Source organism: Hyperoodon ampullatus (assembly GCF_949752795.1).
Source record: "Hyperoodon ampullatus genome assembly, chromosome: 19".
Lineage (NCBI taxonomy): Eukaryota > Metazoa > Chordata > Mammalia > Artiodactyla > Ziphiidae > Hyperoodon > Hyperoodon ampullatus.
This window is the reverse complement of record NC_136932.1, coordinates 53,958,811-53,982,994: the sequence shown is the minus strand read 5'-3', so window position 1 is coordinate 53,982,994 and position 24,184 is coordinate 53,958,811. Positions and strand designations below refer to the sequence as shown.

Below are 24,184 nucleotides of genomic sequence, written 5' to 3'. Positions count from 1 at the left end.
CTTAAACTTTCCGCCTATGAATAGTTATGTGAATTGGCATACTTAAAATCTTTCCAGCCCTAAATCTGCCACCATGTGACCATTTCTTTCAACATAATTTTCATATCAAAGAGAGCACACCCTCTGGTTCCTATTTTCATGATGTTATTTTAAGTGTTAAATAAGAAAATACATGTCAAAGTAGATAGAAACGCTATTTTGAAAAGATTCACATTGGTATCTGATAGACAATTCAGGAAACATTTAGGGTCTAATATGGTGAGGTACAAAGCTTCTTCTAAGAAATAAATTCTTATTCATTTATAGACCAGAACTATTCTAACAGATAATTGTAGAATATAGCTCATTGACAGTTATGTTAGCACTATGTTCCTATGGAAGAAAGTTTTTGTAGACTTGGGATTTTAGTTGGGGAATAAATCTGAGGCACATTGAAATAACAGTGACATATATCATATTTGATAGCATGTTTAGAAAATGTCAATTATTCTTTTGCTGACCTCTGTTTCAACCTTAGTTTATAGGGTATAGAGTGCTTCTAGTGCTGGACATTGGTGAATAGATTAACAAGATACGATATCTCTGTCATTCAAAGAATTTATAAACTAGCAAATACCTTTATTGATTCCAAACCTTACTTCTCTTATGATTGTTTTGTTCTGATACTCAGGACAGACAAGTAGCGGCAGCAGTATCACTTCCTAATGAATAAAGATGATTTATTTCAAAGTACAACATACTGTATTTTAGAATTATTAATGCAAACACAGTATCTCAATCCTGTGTGGCTTTTAGATTTCATGTATTAATTTAGCAGGTATTTATTAACACCTATTATGTGCCAGGCACTCTTCTAGGCATTTGGGATAGTTCAGTAAATAAAGATAAGATCCCTGACATTTAGAGGCTTATAGTCTAGTGGAAGTGACAGACAACCATGAACATAAGCAAATTATATAGTATATTAAGAGATAAATGCTATGGAGGGAAAAACAGAGCCCGGTAAGGGAGATCAGTGTTGAGGCAGTGGACATATTGCAATTTTAAATAAGATCTCGTAGATAAGGTGACATTTAAACAAAGACTTGAAGGAAGTGAGGGAGTTGGCCATACAGATATTTGGAGGAAGAATGTTCCAGACAAAGAGAACAGCCAGAAGTGTGTCTGACCTGTTTGAGGAATATCAAGGAAGACCTTGGAAGAAGAGTAAGAGAGGGAGGAGTAGAAAAATAGAAGATGAAGTTGGAGGGGGGAAAGAGGAGACATCATGGAAAGCTTTGGTAGGATATTATAAGGACTTTGTTTTTTACTCAGGGTAAAATAGTCATTGCAGGATTTTGAGCATTATCTGACTAGAAGCCTGGCTGCCATTATTATGGCAGCATGGGAATCTCAGCTTTGCAAACCATAGAGAACATGAATTTGGGAGTCTAAAAGTGTCATACACAAACCAAAAATGAATCATTTGTCTATTCCCACTCACCAAGCACCTTGGTCTTCAGAGATGTAAAAGTCCTGATGATTTCGAGGGTTCTGTGGTGCAGATCAGCTTCTTTTGTCTTCCCTCTCTAAGCCTTAGATTTCACCTTTTTCTGGTCTCTTTCCAATAGTTCATCTTTCTAACTTCAGTGTTGTCTTCTCGCCTGTTCTGTTGTCCTTTGTCATTTTATTGGATATTTTAGGGGAGTATAAACATATTTATCATTCACCATGTGGAACCAAAAAGACTAATAATTGATTTTCCAATGTGATTAGTAAAAACCTCTGAGATACTTGAGCCGAAACTCTGTTTGACGCTGTAAAACGTTTTGCTGGATTTATGGTAATAATGTTATTTTTATGAAACACAAGTCATTCTCTTTAAGTTTTTTAAACTTAAAATATATCCACTCATGGCAGTAGGAAAAGGATAATCACTTTCATTGTATAAAGGTATAAATTGTATAAAAGTAGTGTCTCACTGTATAGCCCACATTTTGAGAGTTTCTGTGCTGGAACAGTTTAGATTTGAATCCCAGTCAAGTGAATGGATTTGGACAAGTTAATGCAATTGAGGACTTGGGAACAGAGTGGATAACCAAAAGACAGCACATTTTGGTGGAAAGACTATGAGACCAGGATTTTAGCTCCATTTCTCTATTGCTAAATTTGATACTTCAGTAAATCACATAACCTTTCTATGCCTCAGTTTTTTCATTTGTAAAATGAAGGATTGTAAATTAGATCATCTTTAAATGTTTTTTTTAATAATTCTAAAAAGTTTATGATACTTAAGTCATTTTGGAAATTTGTTATACTTTTATGGAGAAGATGATTAATTTTCTGTTTTTATTTTTTTATGCAGGTTAATGGTGCAATGTAAAAAACCTTTAAAAGTTTCTGATGAATTAGTGCAGCAATATCAAATTAAAAATCAGTATCTTTCAGCAATAGCATCTGATTCAGAACAAGAACCTAAAATTGATCCATATGCATTTGTTGAAGGAGATGAGGAATTCCTTTTTCCTGATAAGAAAGACAGACAAAATAATGAGAGAGAAGCTGGAAAAAAACACAAGGTAAGAGAAATCAAAGTACACCAAAGTGTCAGTGATCTGTAGCTCTGCATATAGTACCACACTTGTATTTGGGGAAAAAAAATTTATCATTTTAACTTAAAAAAACATTTTTAAAAAATAGGTAAATCAGGCACATTGTACACAATTTAAGAGCTTGTATGGGCTTGCAATTACAGCTGGTCTCTGATAATGAAAAGATCTTTATTGTTGTATAAGTTTTGAGGTTGGAGAAAGAGTGCATTAATTTCTGTTATATTGAAATCAGGACATTTAGGTAGACGAACTGTTTTGATTCTGAGTTAAACTATGCTGTAAATGAATTACCAGTTTTCAAAAATGCAGTAAAATGCACATCGCTGAGTTTATAAAATACATGATATTTTGAATATGTGAATCAAGAATCTATAGTGCCCCTGAAAGTAAAATGTTATGAGAATAAAGTGTGAGAGGTACAAATACTTACTTGATTAAAATTTTAAAAATCAAATATTTGAGGATCTATTAAGGACAGAGAAATCTATTAAGATAACTCTGCTAGATAAGAATTTTGCCGTAAGTTCAAAATTGGAAATTGAAAGCTGTAAGAAAACTGTAAAATTGCAAAAAGGACCCAATAATATGTTTAATACAAAGAATTCATTTCACAAAGTTTTATTTAGCCTTACTGTGTGCCAGGTACTTGACATTTTGTTCTTCTGTAAATGTGAAAACAGTAGTATCTGGGAAGGCAGTAGGTATTGTAGAAAGAACATGGACTTCGGAATTTGGCAGATTTAGGTTGAAATCCCAGCTCCACTACTTATCAGCTGTGTTTCCTGGGTTATCTTTAGAACTATTTTTTGTCTGTAAAATGAGTGTACTACTTCCTTATCATATAGGTTAGTTGTGAGAGTTATCGATGTCTGTACTACACCCAGCAGAATGCTTGATACATAGCTACTCAATAGTTGGTATATTTTATTATTGGTAAAATATGTATTTCAGTCTAATATGTAATATTGTATGCAGGTAGAAGATGTGCCATCTAGTGTAACAGTGTTATCACATGAAGAAGATGCTATGTCATTATTTAGTCCCTCTATCAAGCAAGGTAAAACTTTAATTTTCTAATTAAAATACTGCATTCCAGGATTGTCACTCCAAAGTAATCTGACATTGTTGGACTTTTAGTGTTCCTTTTTGCATAATTCATATGTTTCATAGAAAGGGACCTATCTTAAAATGATGGATTTATTGTTTATCTTGTACTGGGAGAAGCAAGTTTAGGTGATAGAAATTCTGTTTTGAATTGTTGGAACTTCTTTCCTTTTTTTTTTTTTTTAATTTATTTTTATTTTTGGCTTCCTTGGGTCTTCATTGCTGTGCGTGGGCTTTTTCTAGTTGCGGTGAGTGGGGGCTACTCCTCATTGCGGCACACAGGCCTCTCAATGTGGTGGCTTCTCTGTTGTCAAGCACGGGCTCTAGGTGCTTGGGCTTCAGTAGTTGTGGCACGCGGGCTCAGTAGTTGTGGCGCACGGGCTTAGTTGCTCTGCAGCATGTGGGATCTTCCCGGACCAGGAATCGAACCCGTGTCCCTTGCATTGGCAGGCAGATTCTTAACCACTGTGCCACTAGGGAAGTCCCTCCTTTTTTAACAAATAAAAATAATTTTCAGCTGTCAAATGAGGAGATAGGATGAGATCATCGCCTGAGATCTCTCTCAGATCTAAAGACTCCATTTACGAATTAGACTTTACTGTACTTTGGTTGTCCTTTTCTCCCCGTCTCCCCAAGTTAGAAGAGTTGTTATTGAGGTCATTAATGTAACAAATATTTATTGAGCACATGTTATGTGTAGGCATTGTTCTCGGCACTGGAGATAGTGGTGAAGACTCCACTTTGAAAGTGTCTGATTTGTGCTACTTGTGAATAGAATAGAGAGATATGATATATTAGTTCTTTTACAAGATCTATTTAATTTTTGATCGAGGCAGAAGTAGTTGTCCTTTGTTATGTCCTTTGGTAACTTTTTAGGGGCAAAGTTTGGTTTTAGTATTTGGAATAAATAGAGAAGGTCAGTCAGGCTCTGTGCAACCATAAACAGGAATAAGAAAAAAGTCCATCTGAATAAGGAAGAGATGGTCTTTCATTAAATAAATTTAGTTGTCAGTGGTTCTAAGTAGCTTAAAGTGAGTTAACAATTTGGGTTTTTTTAGCCTGTTTACCTACCCTAGGATATAGGAAATGTGTAATTGTCCCTGTGGTGTGGCTTTCTCAAAATGTGGACCATCTGCCACATTCTGGAGCATGTTTTGAGGTGAAACTGGGAAATCTTGGTTTTTAATAAATATCCTAGATGATTTTTACACACTAAAAATTTCAGAACTACTGCTTTAGTGAATCTTTAGGACAATGTGCAGAGGCACTTGGAAAGTGACTTTCACCTTTCTGAAAAGGGAGGGCTATTTCAAGTTGTTTAACCATTCTGAGGATGCTTTGGAAGGTTTATACACCAAACTGCTTTTTTTTTCTTTCTTGTGTGGGAATGTAAGAGGAATTTAACTTTCCTTTGTATTTTTATTTTTTCTAAAGTAGTCATTTTTTTCCCTAAAACTGGGGGGGGAAAAAAAAAGGAAAATAAAATTTTAGAACTGAAATGAAACTTAACTAAGAGGTACTTAAGTGAGTACTTAAGTGAGTACTTAAGTGCCTGGCTGGCACTGGGCAAAAGTGCTTTATCTACATTCTATCACATTTAATTCTTGTCATACTGTTAGTGTTGGAGTTGGGATTCAAATTAATAGTCTGTCTGACTCAAGAGCCAGATAACTTAATTATTCTGTGCTTCCTTTATATTTTAGGAAGATAGAAAAGTTAATGTGTGTGTTTAATTCCCTTGTCCTGATAGTGTTTATATTTTTATTTGACACATTATTAATGTAGATTACTTAGCTATGTTATGGATTACATAGCCTTTGGTGAGCTTCCTGGGGAAGGTATGACTATATTTAAAACTTTATTTCTATGAAACAAAATGTCTAAATTTTAAACAAGTCACCATTTCTTATTGCATAACACCCTTATAAAGTTACATGTCTAGCTTAAATAAATAGAATAATACTCATTTGGTCAGTAGTAGAATTTTTGATTTTGTTTTTCTGGTTGACATATGTAGATGCTCCACGCCCTACTAATCATGCCCGTCCTCCATCAACCAGTTTGATTTATGACTCAGACCTGGCTGTCTCTTATACTGACCTTGATAATCTTTTTAATTCTGATGAAGATGAACTGACAGTGAGTATCCTATTAATGATTACAATTATAATTTGTTTTCCTTGATTTTATATAAGTTTATTTTTCAGAAGTGATATGTGACTTGAATACTGTGTTTTAGCCCTGAACAATAGGAAATATTTTGGAACAAAATTTCTTTAATTGGTGTCCTTTTTTAACCTCATGCTTGAGCCTTTTTTGTTTTTGTTTTTTGTTTTTTTTGGCTGCACCGCCTGGCTTGCAGAATCCCGACCAGGGATTGAACCCGGGCCCTCGGCAGTGAAAGCACAGAGTCCTAACCACTGGACCGCCAGGGAATTCCCTGAGCATTCTTGATATAATGTCACCTATAAACTTTGAGCATTCTTGATATAAACTTTGAGGGTTTTTTTTCTTTATGTTTTGTCTTTGAAGGACATGTATAATTAAGCTTAATTTGAGCTCTCCATATATTCTTTTTCTCTAGTCCTTACGAAACAGAATTATTATTTTTTTTAATAACTAGAATTATGACTTATAACATTATACCAGAACATATAAGATTGTTAGAAATTTCATGTAATGTCTGAAACATTTATATTAACATACTTCCATACAAATAACCCAAAGAAAGTTTAGTATTAGTTGTTTTTTGTTTGTTTGTTTGTACTGCAGGTTATTATTAGTCATCAATTTTATACACATCAGTGTATACATGTCAGTCCCAATCGCCCAATTCAGCACACCACCATCCCCACCCCACCGTGGTTTTCCCCCCTTGGTGTCCATGTTTCTTCTCTACATCTGTGTCTCAGCTTCTGCCCTGCAAACCAGTTCATCTGTACCATTTTTCTAGGTTCCACATACACGTGTTAATATACGATATTTGTTTTTCTCTTTCTGACTTACTTCACTCTGTATGACAGTCTCTAGATGCATCCACGTCTCAACAAATGACTCAATTTCGAGGAAGCAGAATTATTAACCTAATCTTTGATCCTCTAGTTTTAGAAATGACCGAAAAATTGACTCAATTAGAGAATAATAAGTAATTAACAGTAAAGTTATATGCCATGTCAATTTGTTAAGGAATACCACTTCTTTTGAATTTGTTTGGCTTCACAGCCATTATTATAAGACACCTACATACTATAATAATGAAAGAGGAAGAAAAAGTGATACTTAATCTTTAACACCCATTTGCAGAGAAAGGTGAAGATAAAAGAAATTAAAGCTTAAAATGAGATTCCCTAGAATGTCAAGTCTCTGGCAAATTAATGAATTGGGTGCTGCATTAAAAAAGGGAATTCCTTTTTCATCTGCATAAAGGTAGCTTCGAAACTTCTATAGTACATTTGGTCTCTTCAATTAAGTGACATAAAGCAGATATCACTATACATAAACTTTTACTCCACATCCCATAATATAGTATATTTTAGGTGAATATATCCCTGAATACTTTGATACTTTTGTACTTTCTCTCTCTACCATTCACATATCAGCAGTGGCTCTTCTGAGGTCAAAGGTTGTAATCAGAGCTCAGTCTACATATCTAAGACAAGGTGGCTAACAGGAGACAAGGAACCAAGTTGTCAGCTCTGACAACACCGGTGACAGATTAGAGATTCTAAAACTTGTTTTGTTCAATGTATTAAAACTTACCTTTAGTTAGGCATCCTATTGCTTTGTCGTATGAGATCTTTCTGAAGTTTTGCTTAGTTTTACCTGTTGTAGCGTTTTTGCAGGGCAAGAAGATTATTAAACAAGGTAAAAGTGTAAACAAGACTTTGGAGGGGTGATTGATTATATAGGAATCTTTAATGTCTTTTATTTAAAGGGACAAATGCTTTATGAGTATCTTTTACTAAGAGGCAATTCTGATGTTAATTACAAACGCTCATAGTATGTTTTCTTACTTTTTTTTTTTTTAATAGGTTTTAAGTAATAGGTTGTTCTATGTATTTTGAAAGTATTGGTCATTTTCTTGAAGGAACTTTTTCTTCTGTTATTTGGAGCATTATCAAATCAGTAGAAAAACTAATCTGGGTCATTGATTACCTAAAATGTGTTTCATGTCTTTAAATTATTTTGTATCTTTAAATTGTATTTGTATATATTTGGCTCTAGCACAAATGGGCTCTACTTTCAAGTTACATCTGAACGATTACTATCTTGATCACATTGGATTTAAATTTCAGAACAATATGTGTGTGTGTGTGTTTTTTAATAGCCTGGATCTAAAAAATCGGCGAATGGATCAGATGATAAATCCAGCTGCAAGGAATCAAAGACAGGAAATCTGGACCCATTATCTTGCATAAGTAAGCTTCCCAAATCTGTGTTCCAGATAAATCTGCAAACTTAATCTCAACAAAGTTCCCCACCGCTTTGTTTTAAGCACAGAGTAACTTCTTTTTAGTCTTATGTTAAAATGTGTGTTTTATTAAATATAGGCACTGCAGATCTTCATAAAATGTATCCTACACCACCATCATTGGAACAACATATTATGGGATTTTCCCCAATGAATATGAATAATAAAGAATATGGTAGTATGGATACAACACCTGGAGGAACTGTTCTAGAAGGAAATAGTTCTAGTATAGGAGCACAGTTCAAAATTGAGGTTGATGAAGGATTCTGTAGCCCAAAACCTTCTGAAATTAAAGTAAGTATTTTATTTTTCTAGAAAAATAATTCACTTCCTATATTTTTGTATAGAATTAGTTTATTCCTAGATTCAAAAATCCTTTCTTAGTGATTCTAATTTTGTTATTAACAAATTTGAATTATGGTGACACTATTAAGAATGCATTTAAGAAAAGAGTAGAATTACATTTACATTGTATTATTTTGTTTAAAGACAGGAAGAAAGGGCTAGAGTCAGTTTGTTGTTTTTTTTTCCCTTGGAAAATAAGATGCTAAAAGTCATGGTCTTTATATTGTAGGATTTTTCTTATGTCTATAAGCCTGAAAATTGTCAAGTTCTAGTGGGATGTTCCATGTTTGCACCTCTAAAAACTCTACCAAGCCAGTGTCTGCCTACTATCAAATTGCCAGAAGAGTGTATTTACCGTCAGAGTTGGACTGTTGGAAAATTGGAATTGCTTCCTTCAGGGCCTACAATGCCATTCATCAAAGAGGGGTATGATTTAAATATATAGTATTGGTATAGTATATGAATGCTTATATAGCTTTAATTTTTTTCATAGAAGCACCTAGTATGTTGGTACCTGGAAAAAAGATACTGGTTTTTGAAAATTCTAAAAATCATTTTCTGATTAATAGCTTATAATGGTGTTTGTTCGGTATGGTTAAAGTATTGAAACACTTAAGACCAATAAACTTTGTCTTTGGAAGCACCTTTTATTTTGGTCTGAAATTCTAATCACTCTCATTTGTACATTTGCCGTATTTCACACACTTTTTATATTTAAGTATCTCTGAAATTGGGGTGTCTTATAATTCGTAACATCTTAGAATTGCCATTGTCCTTTTTTTACACATAAATATCTCTAAAATTGGTTTGTTTTTTTTAAACAGTGGCATCTTAGAATCAATGAAATATGGGTATTTGTAGTACAAGACACATATAGATAGTAATTGTGGATGTCTAGGTGTGGAAGAGTGTATACAAATTTTATTTATAATGGAACTAGTTAGTTGGGCCTCACCCCACAACAATCACCTAGAGTGGATGTACTAACCAAAAATACATTTTAATTGTACTTGTAATTTTTGCGCTAATCGTATTTTTATAATTTTTGGTGTTATTGAAAAACATTTGGGACATTTTTAGTTGTATTTCACATTACTAATATGTTCCTTTATGCGTGTTTTTGGTTCTCTTTTGCCCTGGTGACACTAGTGATGGAAGTACTATGGATCAAGAATATGGCCCTGCTTATACACCTCAAACTCATGCTTCTTTTGGGATGCCTCCTAGCAGTGCACCTCCTAGTAACAGTGGAGCAGGAATTCTTCCTTCTCCATCTACCCCTAGGTTTCCAACTCCAAGGACTCCAAGGACTCCAAGGACTCCTCGTGGAGCTGGTGGACCAGCTAGTGCTCAAGGTTCAGTCAAATATGAAAATTCAGACTTATATTCACCAGCTTCCACCCCATCCACGTGCAGACCCCTTAATTCTGTTGAACCTGCAACTGTTCCTTCCATCCCTGAAGCACACAGTCTTTATGTAAACCTCATTCTTTCAGAATCAGTTATGAATTTGTTTAAAGACTGTAACTTTGATAGTTGCTGTATCTGTGTCTGCAACATGAATATCAAGGGTGCCGATGTTGGAGTTTACATTCCAGATCCAACGCAAGAAGCACAGTATAGGTGTACCTGTGGCTTCAGTGCTGTCATGAACAGAAAATTTGGAAACAATTCAGGATTATTTCTTGAAGATGAACTAGATATCATAGGACGCAACACAGAATGTGGCAAAGAAGCAGAAAAACGTTTTGAAGCTCTCAGGGCTACTTCTGCTGAACATGTTAATGGAGGACTAAAGGAATCTGAAAAGTTGCCTGATGAGCTGATATTGTTGCTACAAGATCAATGCACTAATTTATTTTCACCTTTTGGAGCTGCAGACCAAGATCCTTTTCCCAAAATTGGTGTAACTAACAACTGGGTACGTGTTGAAGAGCGGGACTGTTGCAATGACTGCTACCTTGCATTAGAACATGGGCGTCAGTTCATGGATAACATGTCAGGGGGAAAAGTTGATGAAGCACTTGTGAAAAGTTCATGCTTACACCCCTGGTCCAAAAGAAATGGTAAGTATGCTAATGGAATAATTTTTCTCTTTATTTTCATTTAGTTGTATGACTTTTCTTTCTTAGGAAAAGGTATTAAAGGCAGTTTCCCATGTAGCTGATAGAGACACTTAAATTTGGGCTTAAAACTCCTTTAAGAATGATATTTTTAGGGCTTCCCTGGTGGCGCAGTGGTTGAGAGTCCGCCTGCCAATGCACAGGACACGGGTTCGTGCCCCGGTCCGGGAAGATGCCACGTGCCGCGGAGCAGCTGGGCCCGTGAGCCATGGCCGCTGAGCTTGCGTGTCCGGAGCCTGTGCTCCGCAACGGGAGAGGCCACAACAGTGAGAGGCCCGCGTACCGCAAAAAAAAAAAAAAAAAAAAAAGAATATTTTTAAAGGGAGAATTTCCTAGCAGTTTAGTTTAATTTCACCAACAAAAGTATGGTTATTAGAGGTCTGTAATTATGTACTTGCGTCGGACTATAAAAGATACTTTGCACATGTTAATTAGCAGAAAATTACTAGTTGTCTGATTTATTCAACATTCTATCACTCATTATTTATTGAGCAACTAGTATGTGCCAGGCACTGTTCTTTTACAAAGTACAGTATTAAAACAAACATATTTCCTGCCCTTTTTGAGCCTGTAATTCTCAAAATAACAAAATAAACAAAAAAATAAGTAATTATATGATATCAGTTAGCGACAAGTGCTTTGAAGGAAAAGCAGAGGAAAGGAGTGGAAAAAGACAAGAATATGCTACTTTAGATGTATGTTTAGAGAAGCTATTACTGAGGGACAGCATTTGAGCAAAGACCTACATAGAGTGGGGGAATGTGAGCTGTGTGGCTAACTGAGAGAAGAGTGTTTTCAGGTAGTGCAAAGACTGTGAGGGAGTAGTGTGCCTAATATGTTTGAGAAACAGTAAGGAGGCACTGTTGCTGGAATGAATTGAGTGATGGGGAGACTGGTAGGAGTTGGAAGGCTAAGAGATGGCCGAGCACCAAAATCACGTAGGGTCTTACATACCATGTAAGTAAGGCCTTTATAGTTTATTCTAAGAGTTACGGGAAGCTGTAGGACAGTTTTGAGCAGAGAAGTAACATGATCCTTTTACTGTTTATTGTTTTAAAAGATCACTCTAGCTGTTGTGCTGTGGGTGGTGAAGGTGAGAGCAGAAGCAGATAGATCAGTTAGGAGGCGGTTACAATAGTTCAGGTGAAAGATGACAGTACCTTAGACAAGATTGGAAGCAATAGAGATGTGAGTAGTAGGTTCTAGGCATATTTGGGAAATAGAACCTACAGGATTTGCTGATGTAAGGAAAGATGAGGCATCAAGGATAGCTTGAGCGAATGGATGAATGATGGTGCTAACTATAGAGGAGGGGAACAGCTGGGGGAGAAGGTCAAGTACTTACTTGGAGAAACGAATTTTAAATTCGGAGGAGTAGGTGGGGCTAGAAGTTAAACAATATTGTGTATGAGTTATCAGTATTTCAAGCTATGGAGATGGATGAAACAACTTAGAGAGTGACTGTAGATAGAGAAGTCCAAGGATGGAACTGACATTTAGAGATGGGGGAGAAGAGGAGGATCCAGGATAGGAGACAAAGGAGGTAGGAAGAAACCAAGGGAGTGTGTTGTGCTGGTAGCTAAGTATAGGAAATGTTTGAAGAAGGAGAGAAATGTCGTCAATGTCAAATACTTGTGTGTAGTTATAAAGATCTAATGAGTTAATACATACGAGCTGCTTAACACAATCCTTGGCACATAATAAGTACTGAATTTATAGAAGCTGCCATCATTAAAGTCATCATTTAGTTTTTTTTTTCAAGCATAGCCACTGGGAAACATATTTCTAAAAAGATGTCTCAGTATACCACTCGTTAACGTTTTCCTAACTTTTGGTAATTATGCAGAAAGTTAGCCTTTCTTCAAAATGTGGTTTTTGTTAAGAATTTTTGTTCTTAGGTGATATATGCCATTTAATAACTTTGATTTGGTTCCTTATGTCATTTGCTGATCCAGCCATTTTTGGACATATGTGCAAAACAGTGTGCTTGGTATTCTGGGAGATATGAAGGTATCCTATATTTAAATTGCTTATAGATGACTTGGAGAACTAAAACTAATGCAGGGTTGAAGTAAAAATACTCTAAATGCCCATTGACAGGAGAACGGATAATAATTATGATAGTACAGATAGAATGTTACATAAGCTCTGAAAATGAGTAAAACTCTTGTAACAGATGAATCTTGGTAAAAGTTTTGAGGGGAGGGAGAGGGAACAAGTCCCAGAAGATTGTATATAGTGAGATATTTTTTCATAAAGTTCCAAAACAGGCAAAACTACATGTATTTTCTAGATGCACATAAAATTCAGGATGGTGGTTAATTCTTAAAAACTGAGGGATAGGATAGGGAGAAGCACTTAATAAGATTGGGTAATATTCTACTTCTTGGGCAGTGAGATCGTAGTTGTTTATAATATTATTAAGAAAATTTGTGAATAAGATGAGGCTATGCATGGACCAGTGGTTACATTTTGTTCATGATAATAGTTTGATGATTCATCAAACTCACTATACTCAGGGATCAAATTTTTAAAGAAAAGGGTATAAATAAATGTCATAGATTTTCAAAAAAAGGGCAGGATTATTTTCAGCCATAGATAGTAGTTAAGAACATAGGCTGTGGAACCGGGCTTCCCTGGTGGCGCAGTGGTTGAGAGTCTGCCTGCCGATGCAGGGGACACGGGTTCGTGCCCCGGTCCGGGAAGATCCCACATGCTGCGGAGCAGCTGGGCCCATGAGCCATGGCCGCTGAGCCTGCGCGTCCGGAGCCTGTGCTCCGCAACGGGAGAGGCCACAACAGTGAGAGGCCCGCGTACCGCCCAAAAATAAAAAAAGAACATAGGCTGTGGAACCGACTACTTGGGTTTGAAACATGGCTCCATCACTGTATACTATGACCTTGGGCAAGTTATTTAAACTCTGTCTCAGTTTCTTGAGATAGTGTCAATAATAGTATTTACCTCGGTGTTAGAGGATCAAATGAGCTAATACATATAAAACAGACCAGTGCCTGGCACAAAGTACTCAAATATTACCAGTAGTAACAGCAGTAGTAATAGCAGCAGCAGTAGCATTAGTGGTATTCTGTTTATTTTTATTATTATTATTTGTTTTTAAGATCCAACTCATCTTGAAAGTTGTCACAAAAAAAAAAAATTTTGTAACTGTGTATGATGATGGATGTTAGCTGGACTTACTGTGGTGATCATTTTACAGTATATACAAATAACAAATCATCACTTAGTACACCTAAAACTAATATAATGTTATGTCAATTATACCCTCAAAAAAAAAATCCAACTTATTTGCCAAGTAATAGAAAATATTGAGCTGTTAACCTTGTGTGCATTTTTTCTATAACAATAAAGATTGATGTAAACAGATTACTCTGCCGCCATAAAGATGAATTTCATCCTAAGAATTTATATTGAGAAAATAATTCAAAACAAAAAAGAAATATCTTTATATTTCAATTTAAAATTTCAACATTAAAACAAATAATGCTGCAAAACCTAAATGGGCAATATTGGAATACTTTCGCATTAAATTATAACAGCTTCGTCAAATGGTACCAAGCTCCTGTGTTAGGACCTTTGCCCTGATTGTTTCCTCTGCCTGGGACACTGTTCCTCCAGGTGTTTACCTGGGTGGCTCTCTTGTCCTTTTACATTGTGTCGGAAGTCATCTTCTCTGTCGTGCTCCTTTTTATTTTTCCCGTAGTGTTTGCTTATTACCTTCTAATATACTGTATAATATATTGATTAATTATCTCTCCATTAAGTTCAGCCTATGCAAGTTCTGTTTAAGAGAAAGGGTTTTTGTCTATTTTGTTTGTGTGTTGATGTGTCCAAGTACCTAGAACAGTGCCTGGCATATAGATGTCCAAGGTGTTGAAATGTTTGTTTGAAGGAATTAAAAGTCTACAAACTGTAGTTTGTATAATTTAGTGGTAATGTTTATTTTTCTCAAGATAGAAAAAGCTTTTTTCCAATTATAAAAAACACATATTTGCTGAAAAGAAAGTTAAGAATCTAAACAATACAGAAAAGTAGAAGTAAAGATTGCCCCCAATTTTTGCCCATCCCCATCATTACACCACTCCATGATCACTCATTTTTAAGCAACTTTATTGACACACCATACAATTCATTTAAAGTGTACAATTGAATGGTTTTTAGTATTCACAGAGTTGTGTAGCCATCACCACAATCAATTTTAGAACATTTTCATCATCCACAAAAGGAATCCCATGTTTATTAGCAATCACTCCCCATTTTCCTCCAACCACTCCCTCCCAGCACTAGGCAACCACCAGTGTACTTTCTGTCTCTGTAGATTTGCCTCTTTTATATATTTCATATAAATAAAATCATATCCTATATGGTCTTTTGTGACTGACTTCTTTTTCTTAGAATAATGTTTTCAATATTTATCCATGTTGTAGCATGTGTTAGTACTTCACTTGTTTTTATTGCCAAATAATATTCCATTTATGAGCATCCCACAATTTATTTACCCATTCGTCTGTTCATGGACATTTGGACTGTTTCCACTCTTTGGCTGATATGAATAATGGTACTGTGAACATATGTGTACCAGTTTTTGTGTAAACATACGTTTTTATTACTCTTGGGTGGACTTGATAACTCTGTTTTACCTTTTGAGGAACTGCAGGACTATTTTCTAAAGCAGCTGCACCATTTTACATTCTCATCAGCAATGTGTGAGGGTTCCACTTTTTCCATATCCTAATTAAGACTTGTCCTTGTGTGTTTTATTATTATAATCATCTTACTGGGTTGTGAAGTATTATCTTATTGTGGTTTTAATTTGCATTTGCCTAATGACTAATGAAGTTGAGCATCTTTTCATGTGCTTATTGCCCATTTCTCTTTCTTCTTTGGAGAAATGTCTTTTCAGATACTTTGCCCATTTTTAAATTAGGTTTTTTGTCTTTTCATTATTGAGTTATAAGTGTTCTTTATATCTTCTGGATACAAGTTCCTTATCAGATTATGATTTGCACATATTTTCTCCTGTTCTCTGGGTTGTCTTTTCACTTTCTTGATGGTATCATTTGAAGCAGAAAAGTTTTTAATTCTGATGAAGTTCAGTGTATTATTCTATTTTGTTGTTTGTACTTTTGGTTTCATGTCTAAAAAGGCTTTACCTAATCCTAAGTCATGAAGATTTACTTCTGTGTTTTTTTCTAAGAGTTTTATAGTTTTAGCACTTATATTTAGCTCTATAATCCATTCTGAATTAACTTTTGTATATAACATAAGGAAGGGATTCCAAATTCATTCCTTTGCATGTGGATATCCAGTTGTCCTAGAACCATTTGTTGAAAAGGTTATCTTTCCCCATTAAATTGTCTTGGCACCTTTGTCAAAAATCAGTTGACTGTAGGGCTTCCCTGGTGGCGCAGTGGTTGAGAGTCCGCCTGCCGATGCAGGGGACACGGGTTCGTGCCCCGGTCCAGGAGGATCCCACATGCCGCGGAGCAGCTGGGCCCATGAGCCATGGCCGCTGAGCCTGCGCGTCCGGAGCCTGTGCTCCGCAACGGGAGAGGCCACAGCAGTGAGAGGCCTGTGTACCGCAAAAAAAAAAAAAAAAAAAAATCAGTTGACTGTAAATGTGAAGTTTTATTTCTGGATGTTTACTTCTATTGATCTATATATCTGTCCTTCATGATCACTCTTAAAAATCATTATATATTCTAAAAAACCATTGCTTTCCACCAGATCTCACCATAGAGACCTGGCACTTGTCATAATATACAATTATATTATTTTTCATGCATTCTCCTCCACAAGATTGTAAGATCCCTGAAGACATGAATAAGAATTTATTTACACAGTATTCCCAGCAGCTAATAGCATAATTCCTGACCCGTAGTAGGTCTTCATTAAATATATATTTTTTAAGAATGAAAGAGTATCTATGGGAATCTCTCTGAATTAAAATCAAACTGTAGTTTCCTGAGCTTCACTCAGATCAGAATTTCTCAGGGTAAGCTCTGTGTATATGTTTTTTTAAAGTTCCCCATTTGATTATGATAAACAACCTTAGCCAGTGACAACTTTTTCTAGCTTTTATGTAAATACTCACATATGAATACACATAGTTCTATTTGTGTAAAATTATCTTCCATAGATAGTTTTAAAACCTGTTTTTTTATTTATTAGTGTATTAGTCATTAGTCCATTCCAAATAGCTCTGTTATCACTTTTAATGACTAGTATTCTATTATGTATATAATAGTTTATTTAAACATAGTAGTGATTAAGCAGTATATCTGAAATTAAATTATTTCTGATTCTGTATACTATTTAGATATAGGGAATTAAAACAAGAAATAAATTAGGCAATAATAATAATAATTAAAGTTGAATGATTTAACATAACAGAGTGCTCAAACAGGTTTAATGATACAGCTGAACCATAATGGAGGGACAGATTACTTATATCAGTAATATTTCATGGTTTTTTAAAAAGCCATTTGACATTTAAGAGCAACACCCTCCATATCCATCCTGATAGTTGGTCAGAAATGTAGGTCATAATAATCTGACAATCTGTAAATCTATTACGTCTAGGTTAATAAAATATCTTCGGATATTACCACACTTTTTAGCAGTATGAACAAGTTTATCTGTTACTGTACAAGTTGTATACTTCAGAGTTGTTACAGTCTACTATTTTTCACAAGTTAAGCTTTAATCATTGTAACCAGTCTTGTCCATCTGGTCATTTTACCAAAGTGGTGGTAATGAAGGTGCATAATTTATAACTCATTTCTGTGTGAGGCAAAGTTCTTTCTAGTAAGATACCTATAAGCACCAAAAACAACCAAAATAGGGACTTCCCTGGCAGTCCAGTGGTTAAGACTCTGCGCTTCCACTGCAGGGGGCACGGGTTTGATCCCTGGTAGGGGAACTAAGATCCTGCGTGCTGAGCTGCACAGTCTAAATAAATAAATAGATAAAACAACCAAAATAAATGCAAAAAGGAAGAAATTTATTTGATTAATTTATAAATTGATCAATGAGCTAATGAATGACTTTTTATGAAGACGAGTTACAATAACTTTTATTGTCTCTTCTTGGTTTTAAATACCTAGAAAAACCATTTCTACAGATCACTTTAGATAGAACTTGCTATAGTTCTCTACACAAGCAGATGCTTAATCTTGGTGATGAAGAGCTAAACTTCCCCAGGTGTCTTGTTATCATAAAAATTTTTGTGTTGACAATAGCAATTCTTATTCTTTTTTTTTTTTTTTTTTAATGGTTGTAGATGTGAGTATGCAGTGCTCACAAGATATACTTCGAATGCTTCTATCTCTTCAGCCAGTTCTTCAGGATGCTATTCAGAAAAAAAGAACAGTAAGGCCTTGGGGGGTTCAAGGTCCTCTCACTTGGCAACAATTTCATAAGATGGCTGGCCGAGGCTCTTATGGTAAGTAATTTATAGTAATGTGTATTGACTTATTTTATATCATTTCTCAGTTTCTTTGCCCAACTTTAATAAGCACATTTATCTTTAAATATTTTGGTGGCATATGCTTGACGTAAGGCCAGTGTGGTCAATCTTAGCCTTCCTTACTTTGAACGTTTTCAGCATTCACTTTACTGGGTTCTCCAATCCCACTTCAGAAAGAACAGCTTGTTTTTACATATTTTACTGACCAGTAAGATTTTGTGTGAAGAAAGAATCATACTGCCAAATAAAGACTGAAACACGACTTTTCTTGTAAGTTACTATTTTACAAAATTGAATGAAAAATGGGGTAAAAAAGAGAGGGTAATACTAGTGATAAAAGGCCCCAAGGTCTTCATTTAAAAAAAAAAGAAAAAGAACAAAGACAGAAATTTGCCAGTTGTGACAAGAGTAGCAAATGAGTACTCTCAGTATGGTAAATAGTAGATTTATGGTCAACTGTAATGGAAGGAACATTCAAAATGCTTGAACTATCTGTTGAAGATTATCTCTGGGGAAAAAAACCCAAAAAAGATTGGGGACTTCCCTGGTGGTGCAGTGGTTAAGAATCCGCCTGCCAATGCAGGGGACGCAGGTTTGATCCCTGGTCCGGGAAGATCCCACATGCTGCGGAGCAACTAAGCCCATGCACCACAACTACTGAGCCTGTGCTCTAGAGCCCACGAGCCACAACTGCTGAGCCTGAGTGCTGCAACTACTGAAGCCCACACACCTAGAGCCTGTGCTACGCAGCAAGAGAAGCCACTGCAATGAAAAGCCCACGCACCGCAACGAAGAGTAGCCCCCACTCGCCGCAACTAGAGAAAGCCCACGCTCAGCAATGAAGACCCAACACAGCCAAAAATAAATAAAATTTTAAAAAACCCCAAAAAACAAAAAAGAGTGTCTCTGAAAGGTGGGATGTAATTGGAACTTTTAAAATATATGTGGAATAATAGTTTTTATTCTGACGTCCTTGACTTTTTTTGCATGGTTTTAGAATGCATTATGTACAGAAGTAGTAGATGATTTGCTCATATTTTCCTTTTCCTCCTTTTATTAATGGCTGAATAATTCAAATTTCATTTTAAAAAACTTGATATTCAGTGAAAAATGCAGTTTAATTATAGTATTTTTATATATGTATTCTACTTTTTAAAAAATGTTTCAATTTTATTGGAGTATAGTTGATTTACAATGTTGTGTTAGTTTCAGGTGTACAGCAAAGTGATTCAGTTATACATATACATACATTCATTCCTTTTTAGTTTCTTTTCTCATATAGATCGTCACGGAATATTGAGTAGGGTTTCCTGTGCTATACAGTAGGTCCTTGTTGGCTGTCTATTTTATATACTAGTAGTGCGTGTGTATGTTCATCCCAAGCTCCTGATTTATCCCTCCCCGCCACATTTCCCCTTTGGTAACCATAAGTTTTTTTTCTATATTTGTAGGTCTGTTTCTGTTTTGTGAATAAGTTCATTTCCATGTTTTTTTTTTTTAATTGGATTCCACATATGAGTGATATCATATATTTGTCTTTCTCTGACTTACTTAGTATGATAATCTCTAGGTCCATCCATGTTGATTCAAATGGCATTATTTCATTCTTTTTTTTAATAGCTGAGTAATATTCCATTTTACATACGTGCTGTATCTTCTTTATCCATTCCTTTGTCGATGGACATTTAGGTTGCTTCCATGTCTTGACTATTGTAAATAGTGCTGCAGTGAACATTGGGGTGCATGTATCCTTCCAGATTATGGTTTCCTCCAGATATATGCCCAGGAGTGGGATTGCTGGATCATATGGTAGTTCTGTTTAAGGAACCTCCATACTGTTCTCCATAGTGGTTGTACCAATTTACATTCCCACCAACGGTGTAGGAGGGTTCCCTCTTCTCCACACCCTCTCCAGCATTTATTGTTATAGTATTTTTACGTTCTTTTTGAAGCCCAAATAGTAGACACACACAGAGTTCTGCACCTTCCTGTTCAGTACATAGGAGCTTTTTTTTTTTTAATGGCTGCATATATTCCATTGTTCTATACATATGTTATTTTACCAGTCTACTGTTTATGGATATATACATTGTTTGCATCATTATCATTACAGCTATTCTAGAATGCACACAATCCCTGGCTTAAGGCATGTGTATATTTAAAAATATATATATTGCCAAATTACTCTCTCTGATAGTGGTTTAAACTCCCAGCAATAAAATGCTTGTTTCCCCAAACCCTTGCCAGTAGGGTGCTGAGTAGATGGGAGAAAGTGGTTTGTTTCATTATAGTTTGAGAGGTAGACTAGTACAGACTTTGAGGGTAGATTTCCTAGATTCTAAATCCCACCTCTGCCACTTCTTATGTGATACTGGACATGTTGTTCAACGTCTCTATTCGTGCTTTTTCATCTCTAAAATAAGGTTGATATTAGTATCTGCTTCATGGTTTTTGTGGGGATTAAATGAGTGAATACATGTAAAGATCTTTGAACATTACCTAGCACATAGTAAATGTTATAATTGTTTGCTATTAATTATTTTAAATTCCTTGCTCTTAATGAGATTGAGCATCTTTTTATGTATAAGAGGTATTTCTGTTTCTGTGGACTTTGTTCATATCCTTTACCTGTTTTTCTGTTAGGATGTTGATCAATTCCTTACGGATTTATAGGTCCCCTTTCTATGGTAAGGAAATTAACCTTTTGTTATACACATTGCAAATCTTTTTTCCAATTTATTGTTAATTGTTTGGCTTTGTTTATAGTGTTTTTTTCATGCCAAAATTTAAAATTTATGTTGTCAGATTAATCAGTTTTTAAATGGACAGGTTTTACATTATGCTTAAAAAGGCTTTCCCCAGTCTGAGTTTATTCAAAATAAAATGATGACGATATAGGTGAAGGTGATTAAGAGGTACAGACTTCTGGGCTTCCCTGGTGGCGCAGTGGTTGAGAGTCCGCCTGTCGATGCAGGGGACGCGAGTTTGTGCCCCGGTCCGGGAAGATCCCACATGCCGCAGAGCGGCTGGGCCCGTGAGCCATGGCCACTGAGCCTGCGCGTCCGGAGCCTGTACTCCGCAACGGGAGAGGCCACAACAGTGAGAGGCCCGCGTACCGCAAAAAAAAAAAAAAAAAGAGGTACCGACTTCCAACTGTAAAATAAATAAATCATGGGGATGTAATATACACATGGGGAATGTAGTCAGTAATGTTATAACAACTTTGTATGGTGACGGATGGAAACTGGTCTTATTGTGGTCATTATTTCATAATGTATAAAAATATCAAATCACTATGTTGTACACCTGAAACTAATATAATTTTTTTAAAACCCTCCCATATCTTTTGGAGTAATAAGTTTTTCGTTCTAATTAATTTTTTTACATTTAAGTGAAGGTATAAGTCACATATTTTATAAAAGGTCATTTAGCAAATTCCTAACTGTGAAAGTCTCAATCACTGGCTTTTAGGTATTTTTGTCTTTAATTAAATATTTTTACTAATAATAATGACTACACTAACTCTTGACATTTAAATGTTCCTCTTGGGACTTCCTTGGTGGTCCAGTGGTAAAGAATCTGCCTTCCAATGCAGAGGACATGGGTTCGATCCCTGGTTGGGGAACTAAGATCTCACATGCCGAGGGGCAGCTAAGCCTGCGCACCACAACTACTGAGCCCGTGCGCTGCAACGAAAGAACCCTCAACGAAGATCCTGCATGTCGCAACTAAGACGTGACATAGCCAAAAATAAATAAAATTTTAAAATATTCTAAAAATAATATATAAAAATAAATGTTCTTCTTTTAAATCTTTTCTTAAAATATGTCTTTTCTTATTTAGGAACTGATGAATCCCCAGAACCACTGCCAATCCCCACGTTTTTGTTGGGTTATGATTTTGATTTTCTGGTGCTTTCTCCATTTGCTCTTCCTTATTGGGAGAGACTTATGCTGGAACCCTATGGATCTCAAAGAGATATAGCCTATGTTGTACTGTGTCCAGAAAATGAAGCCTTGTTAAATGGAGCCAAAAGCTTTTTTAGAGATCTTACTGCAATATATGAGGTAGGTGCTTAAAAAGAGGTGTCGTTTTAAAACTACCTTATGATTTGTATGTTTATATATAAAATATACTGGATATTTCAGTTGATTGGTAAAGAATAATAACAATGTCAGACTAGATGTTTAGTTCTCATACAAGCCAGTTACATTCTTTACAGCTTTGAGCCAGACCCTTTGTTAGATGTGTGCGCCATGTGTCACCGTGGAAATTGCCATACTGGGGGAAAACCGTTGAGAGCATGTATGTCCCATTTAAGATAATCTTTTTCTGAAACAAAGGGTAACATTGTAAATGGCCAGGAAAAAATTACGTTTATAAAAATTCTAGTCTTGATTCTCTAGGACCTCAGGTTTAGACACTAGGCCTTACTTTCCTCATATGTAAAATAAAGCTATGATAGGCCTCTCTAAGATCCATTTTATTTCTGAAATTCTTGGCTGGTCTTTTAAGTTATAATTCTCATGTTGTATCCATCATTGAGTACAATGATTATAAATTTTAAGTACCCTGGAACATACAGTCTTAAACTTCATTTTATAGTCGTTCCTGAATATCCTCAGGGTGTTGGTTCTAGGACCCCTTGCAGACACCAAAATTTATGGCTGCTCAATCTTATATAAAATGGCATAGTGTTTGTATATAATCTATACACATCCTCCCTTATACTTTAAATCATCTCTAGATTACTTATAGATATTTACATAGCATTACATACCTAATGCTATGTAAATAGTTGCAGACATGGCAAATTCAAGTTTTGCTTTTTGGAACTTCCTGGATTTTTTTTTTTTTTAATATTTTTGATCCATGGTTGGTTGAATCTGTGGATGCAGAACCTAAGGACACGAAGGGCCAACGGTATCTCCCTTTTCCCACAAATGCTTGGAAATCTAGTCTTTAAAATTTAGTTTCTTTTACAATCTGAATCGTTAGTTTGTGCTGGTTTAGCTCCTCATTAATGTTCTACTTAACTTTAATTGCAAGGTATCTGTAGTGTGTTTTGTAAAAGTAAATATTTCCAGAGAGTGTTATTTAGAACACTAGTCCTGCAAAATCTTCCCAGAAAAAAGTTCCTTAGTTAGATAGGTTTGGGGACACATTTTGTATCTATTTACCTTTTAGAGATTCACTATACATGTTAGATTATTAAAGCCTTTGAAAGTCTTACAGTAAAGAAATCGTTTGTCTAAACTTTCTTAATCCAGTGTTGCAAACCTGTTTGAGATTGGGCTTCCTGTAACAAACGTTAGTGGCCTGCAGAATTGGAGGGAGAGCTGGATAATGCATTTATATACATGAATTGGGATGGATGTACAACTTAAAATGACTGCATATTCACGCTCAGTTATTTCTGTACTCTGCAAGTTTTCGTTATTCAAACTACATGGTTCTAGTGCTGTTATTATCTAGGTGTTTTATTTCATTGGAGATATTTTAATTTTGATAGAAATTCAATGGATTTCTAATGTAGAAAAGTAAAAAGACCTGTGGCACCATTTCACCTTGATACTATTATTGCAAATGTTAATTATAAATGATAAAGCTTATTTTTAAATAGCTTAAATCCTTTATTTTATGATATGAACTAAAAAACTATAGCAAACTCACTAATTCTGATTTCTGTGTCTGTATTTGTAGTCTTGTCGATTGGGTCAACATAGACCTATTTCTCGACTATTGACGGATGGGATCATGAGAGTTGGATCTACTGCATCAAAGAAACTATCAGAAAAGTTGGTAGCAGAATGGTTTTCTCAGGCAGCTGATGGTAACAGTGAAGCATTTTCTAAACTCAAGCTTTATGCACAAGTCTGCAGATATGACCTAGGTATTGAATTTGTATTTATTGTATAAGGTCATTTTAGCAAAGTATGACCCAGTCCACCAGCTTTTTGTAAATAATATTTTAATGCAACACAGCCATGCTCATTTATTTACAGATGTCTGTGGCTTCTTTTATGCTACAAGATCAGAGCTGAGTCGTTGTGACAGAGACTGT

The 24,184-nt window shown here is 35.4% G+C and overlaps 1 protein-coding gene across 1 annotated transcript in view; it reads left to right on the top strand.

Annotated features, from left to right (window-relative positions):
- Positions 1 to 24,184, top strand: part of MED13 (mediator complex subunit 13) — a gene marked incomplete at both ends in the record, with an annotated part of 93,264 nt that overhangs the window by 48,664 nt on the left and 20,416 nt on the right. The window contains 10 exons of the mRNA XM_079725694.1: positions 2,345 to 2,558; positions 3,567 to 3,648; positions 5,713 to 5,834; positions 8,023 to 8,113; positions 8,246 to 8,460; positions 8,741 to 8,937; positions 9,661 to 10,577; positions 17,935 to 18,096; positions 21,964 to 22,187; positions 23,824 to 24,013. Of these exons, the coding sequence (XP_079581820.1) occupies positions 2,345 to 2,558; positions 3,567 to 3,648; positions 5,713 to 5,834; positions 8,023 to 8,113; positions 8,246 to 8,460; positions 8,741 to 8,937; positions 9,661 to 10,577; positions 17,935 to 18,096; positions 21,964 to 22,187; positions 23,824 to 24,013 (2,414 nt within the window). The remainder of the gene's footprint in view (positions 1 to 2,344; positions 2,559 to 3,566; positions 3,649 to 5,712; positions 5,835 to 8,022; positions 8,114 to 8,245; positions 8,461 to 8,740; positions 8,938 to 9,660; positions 10,578 to 17,934; positions 18,097 to 21,963; positions 22,188 to 23,823; positions 24,014 to 24,184) is intronic.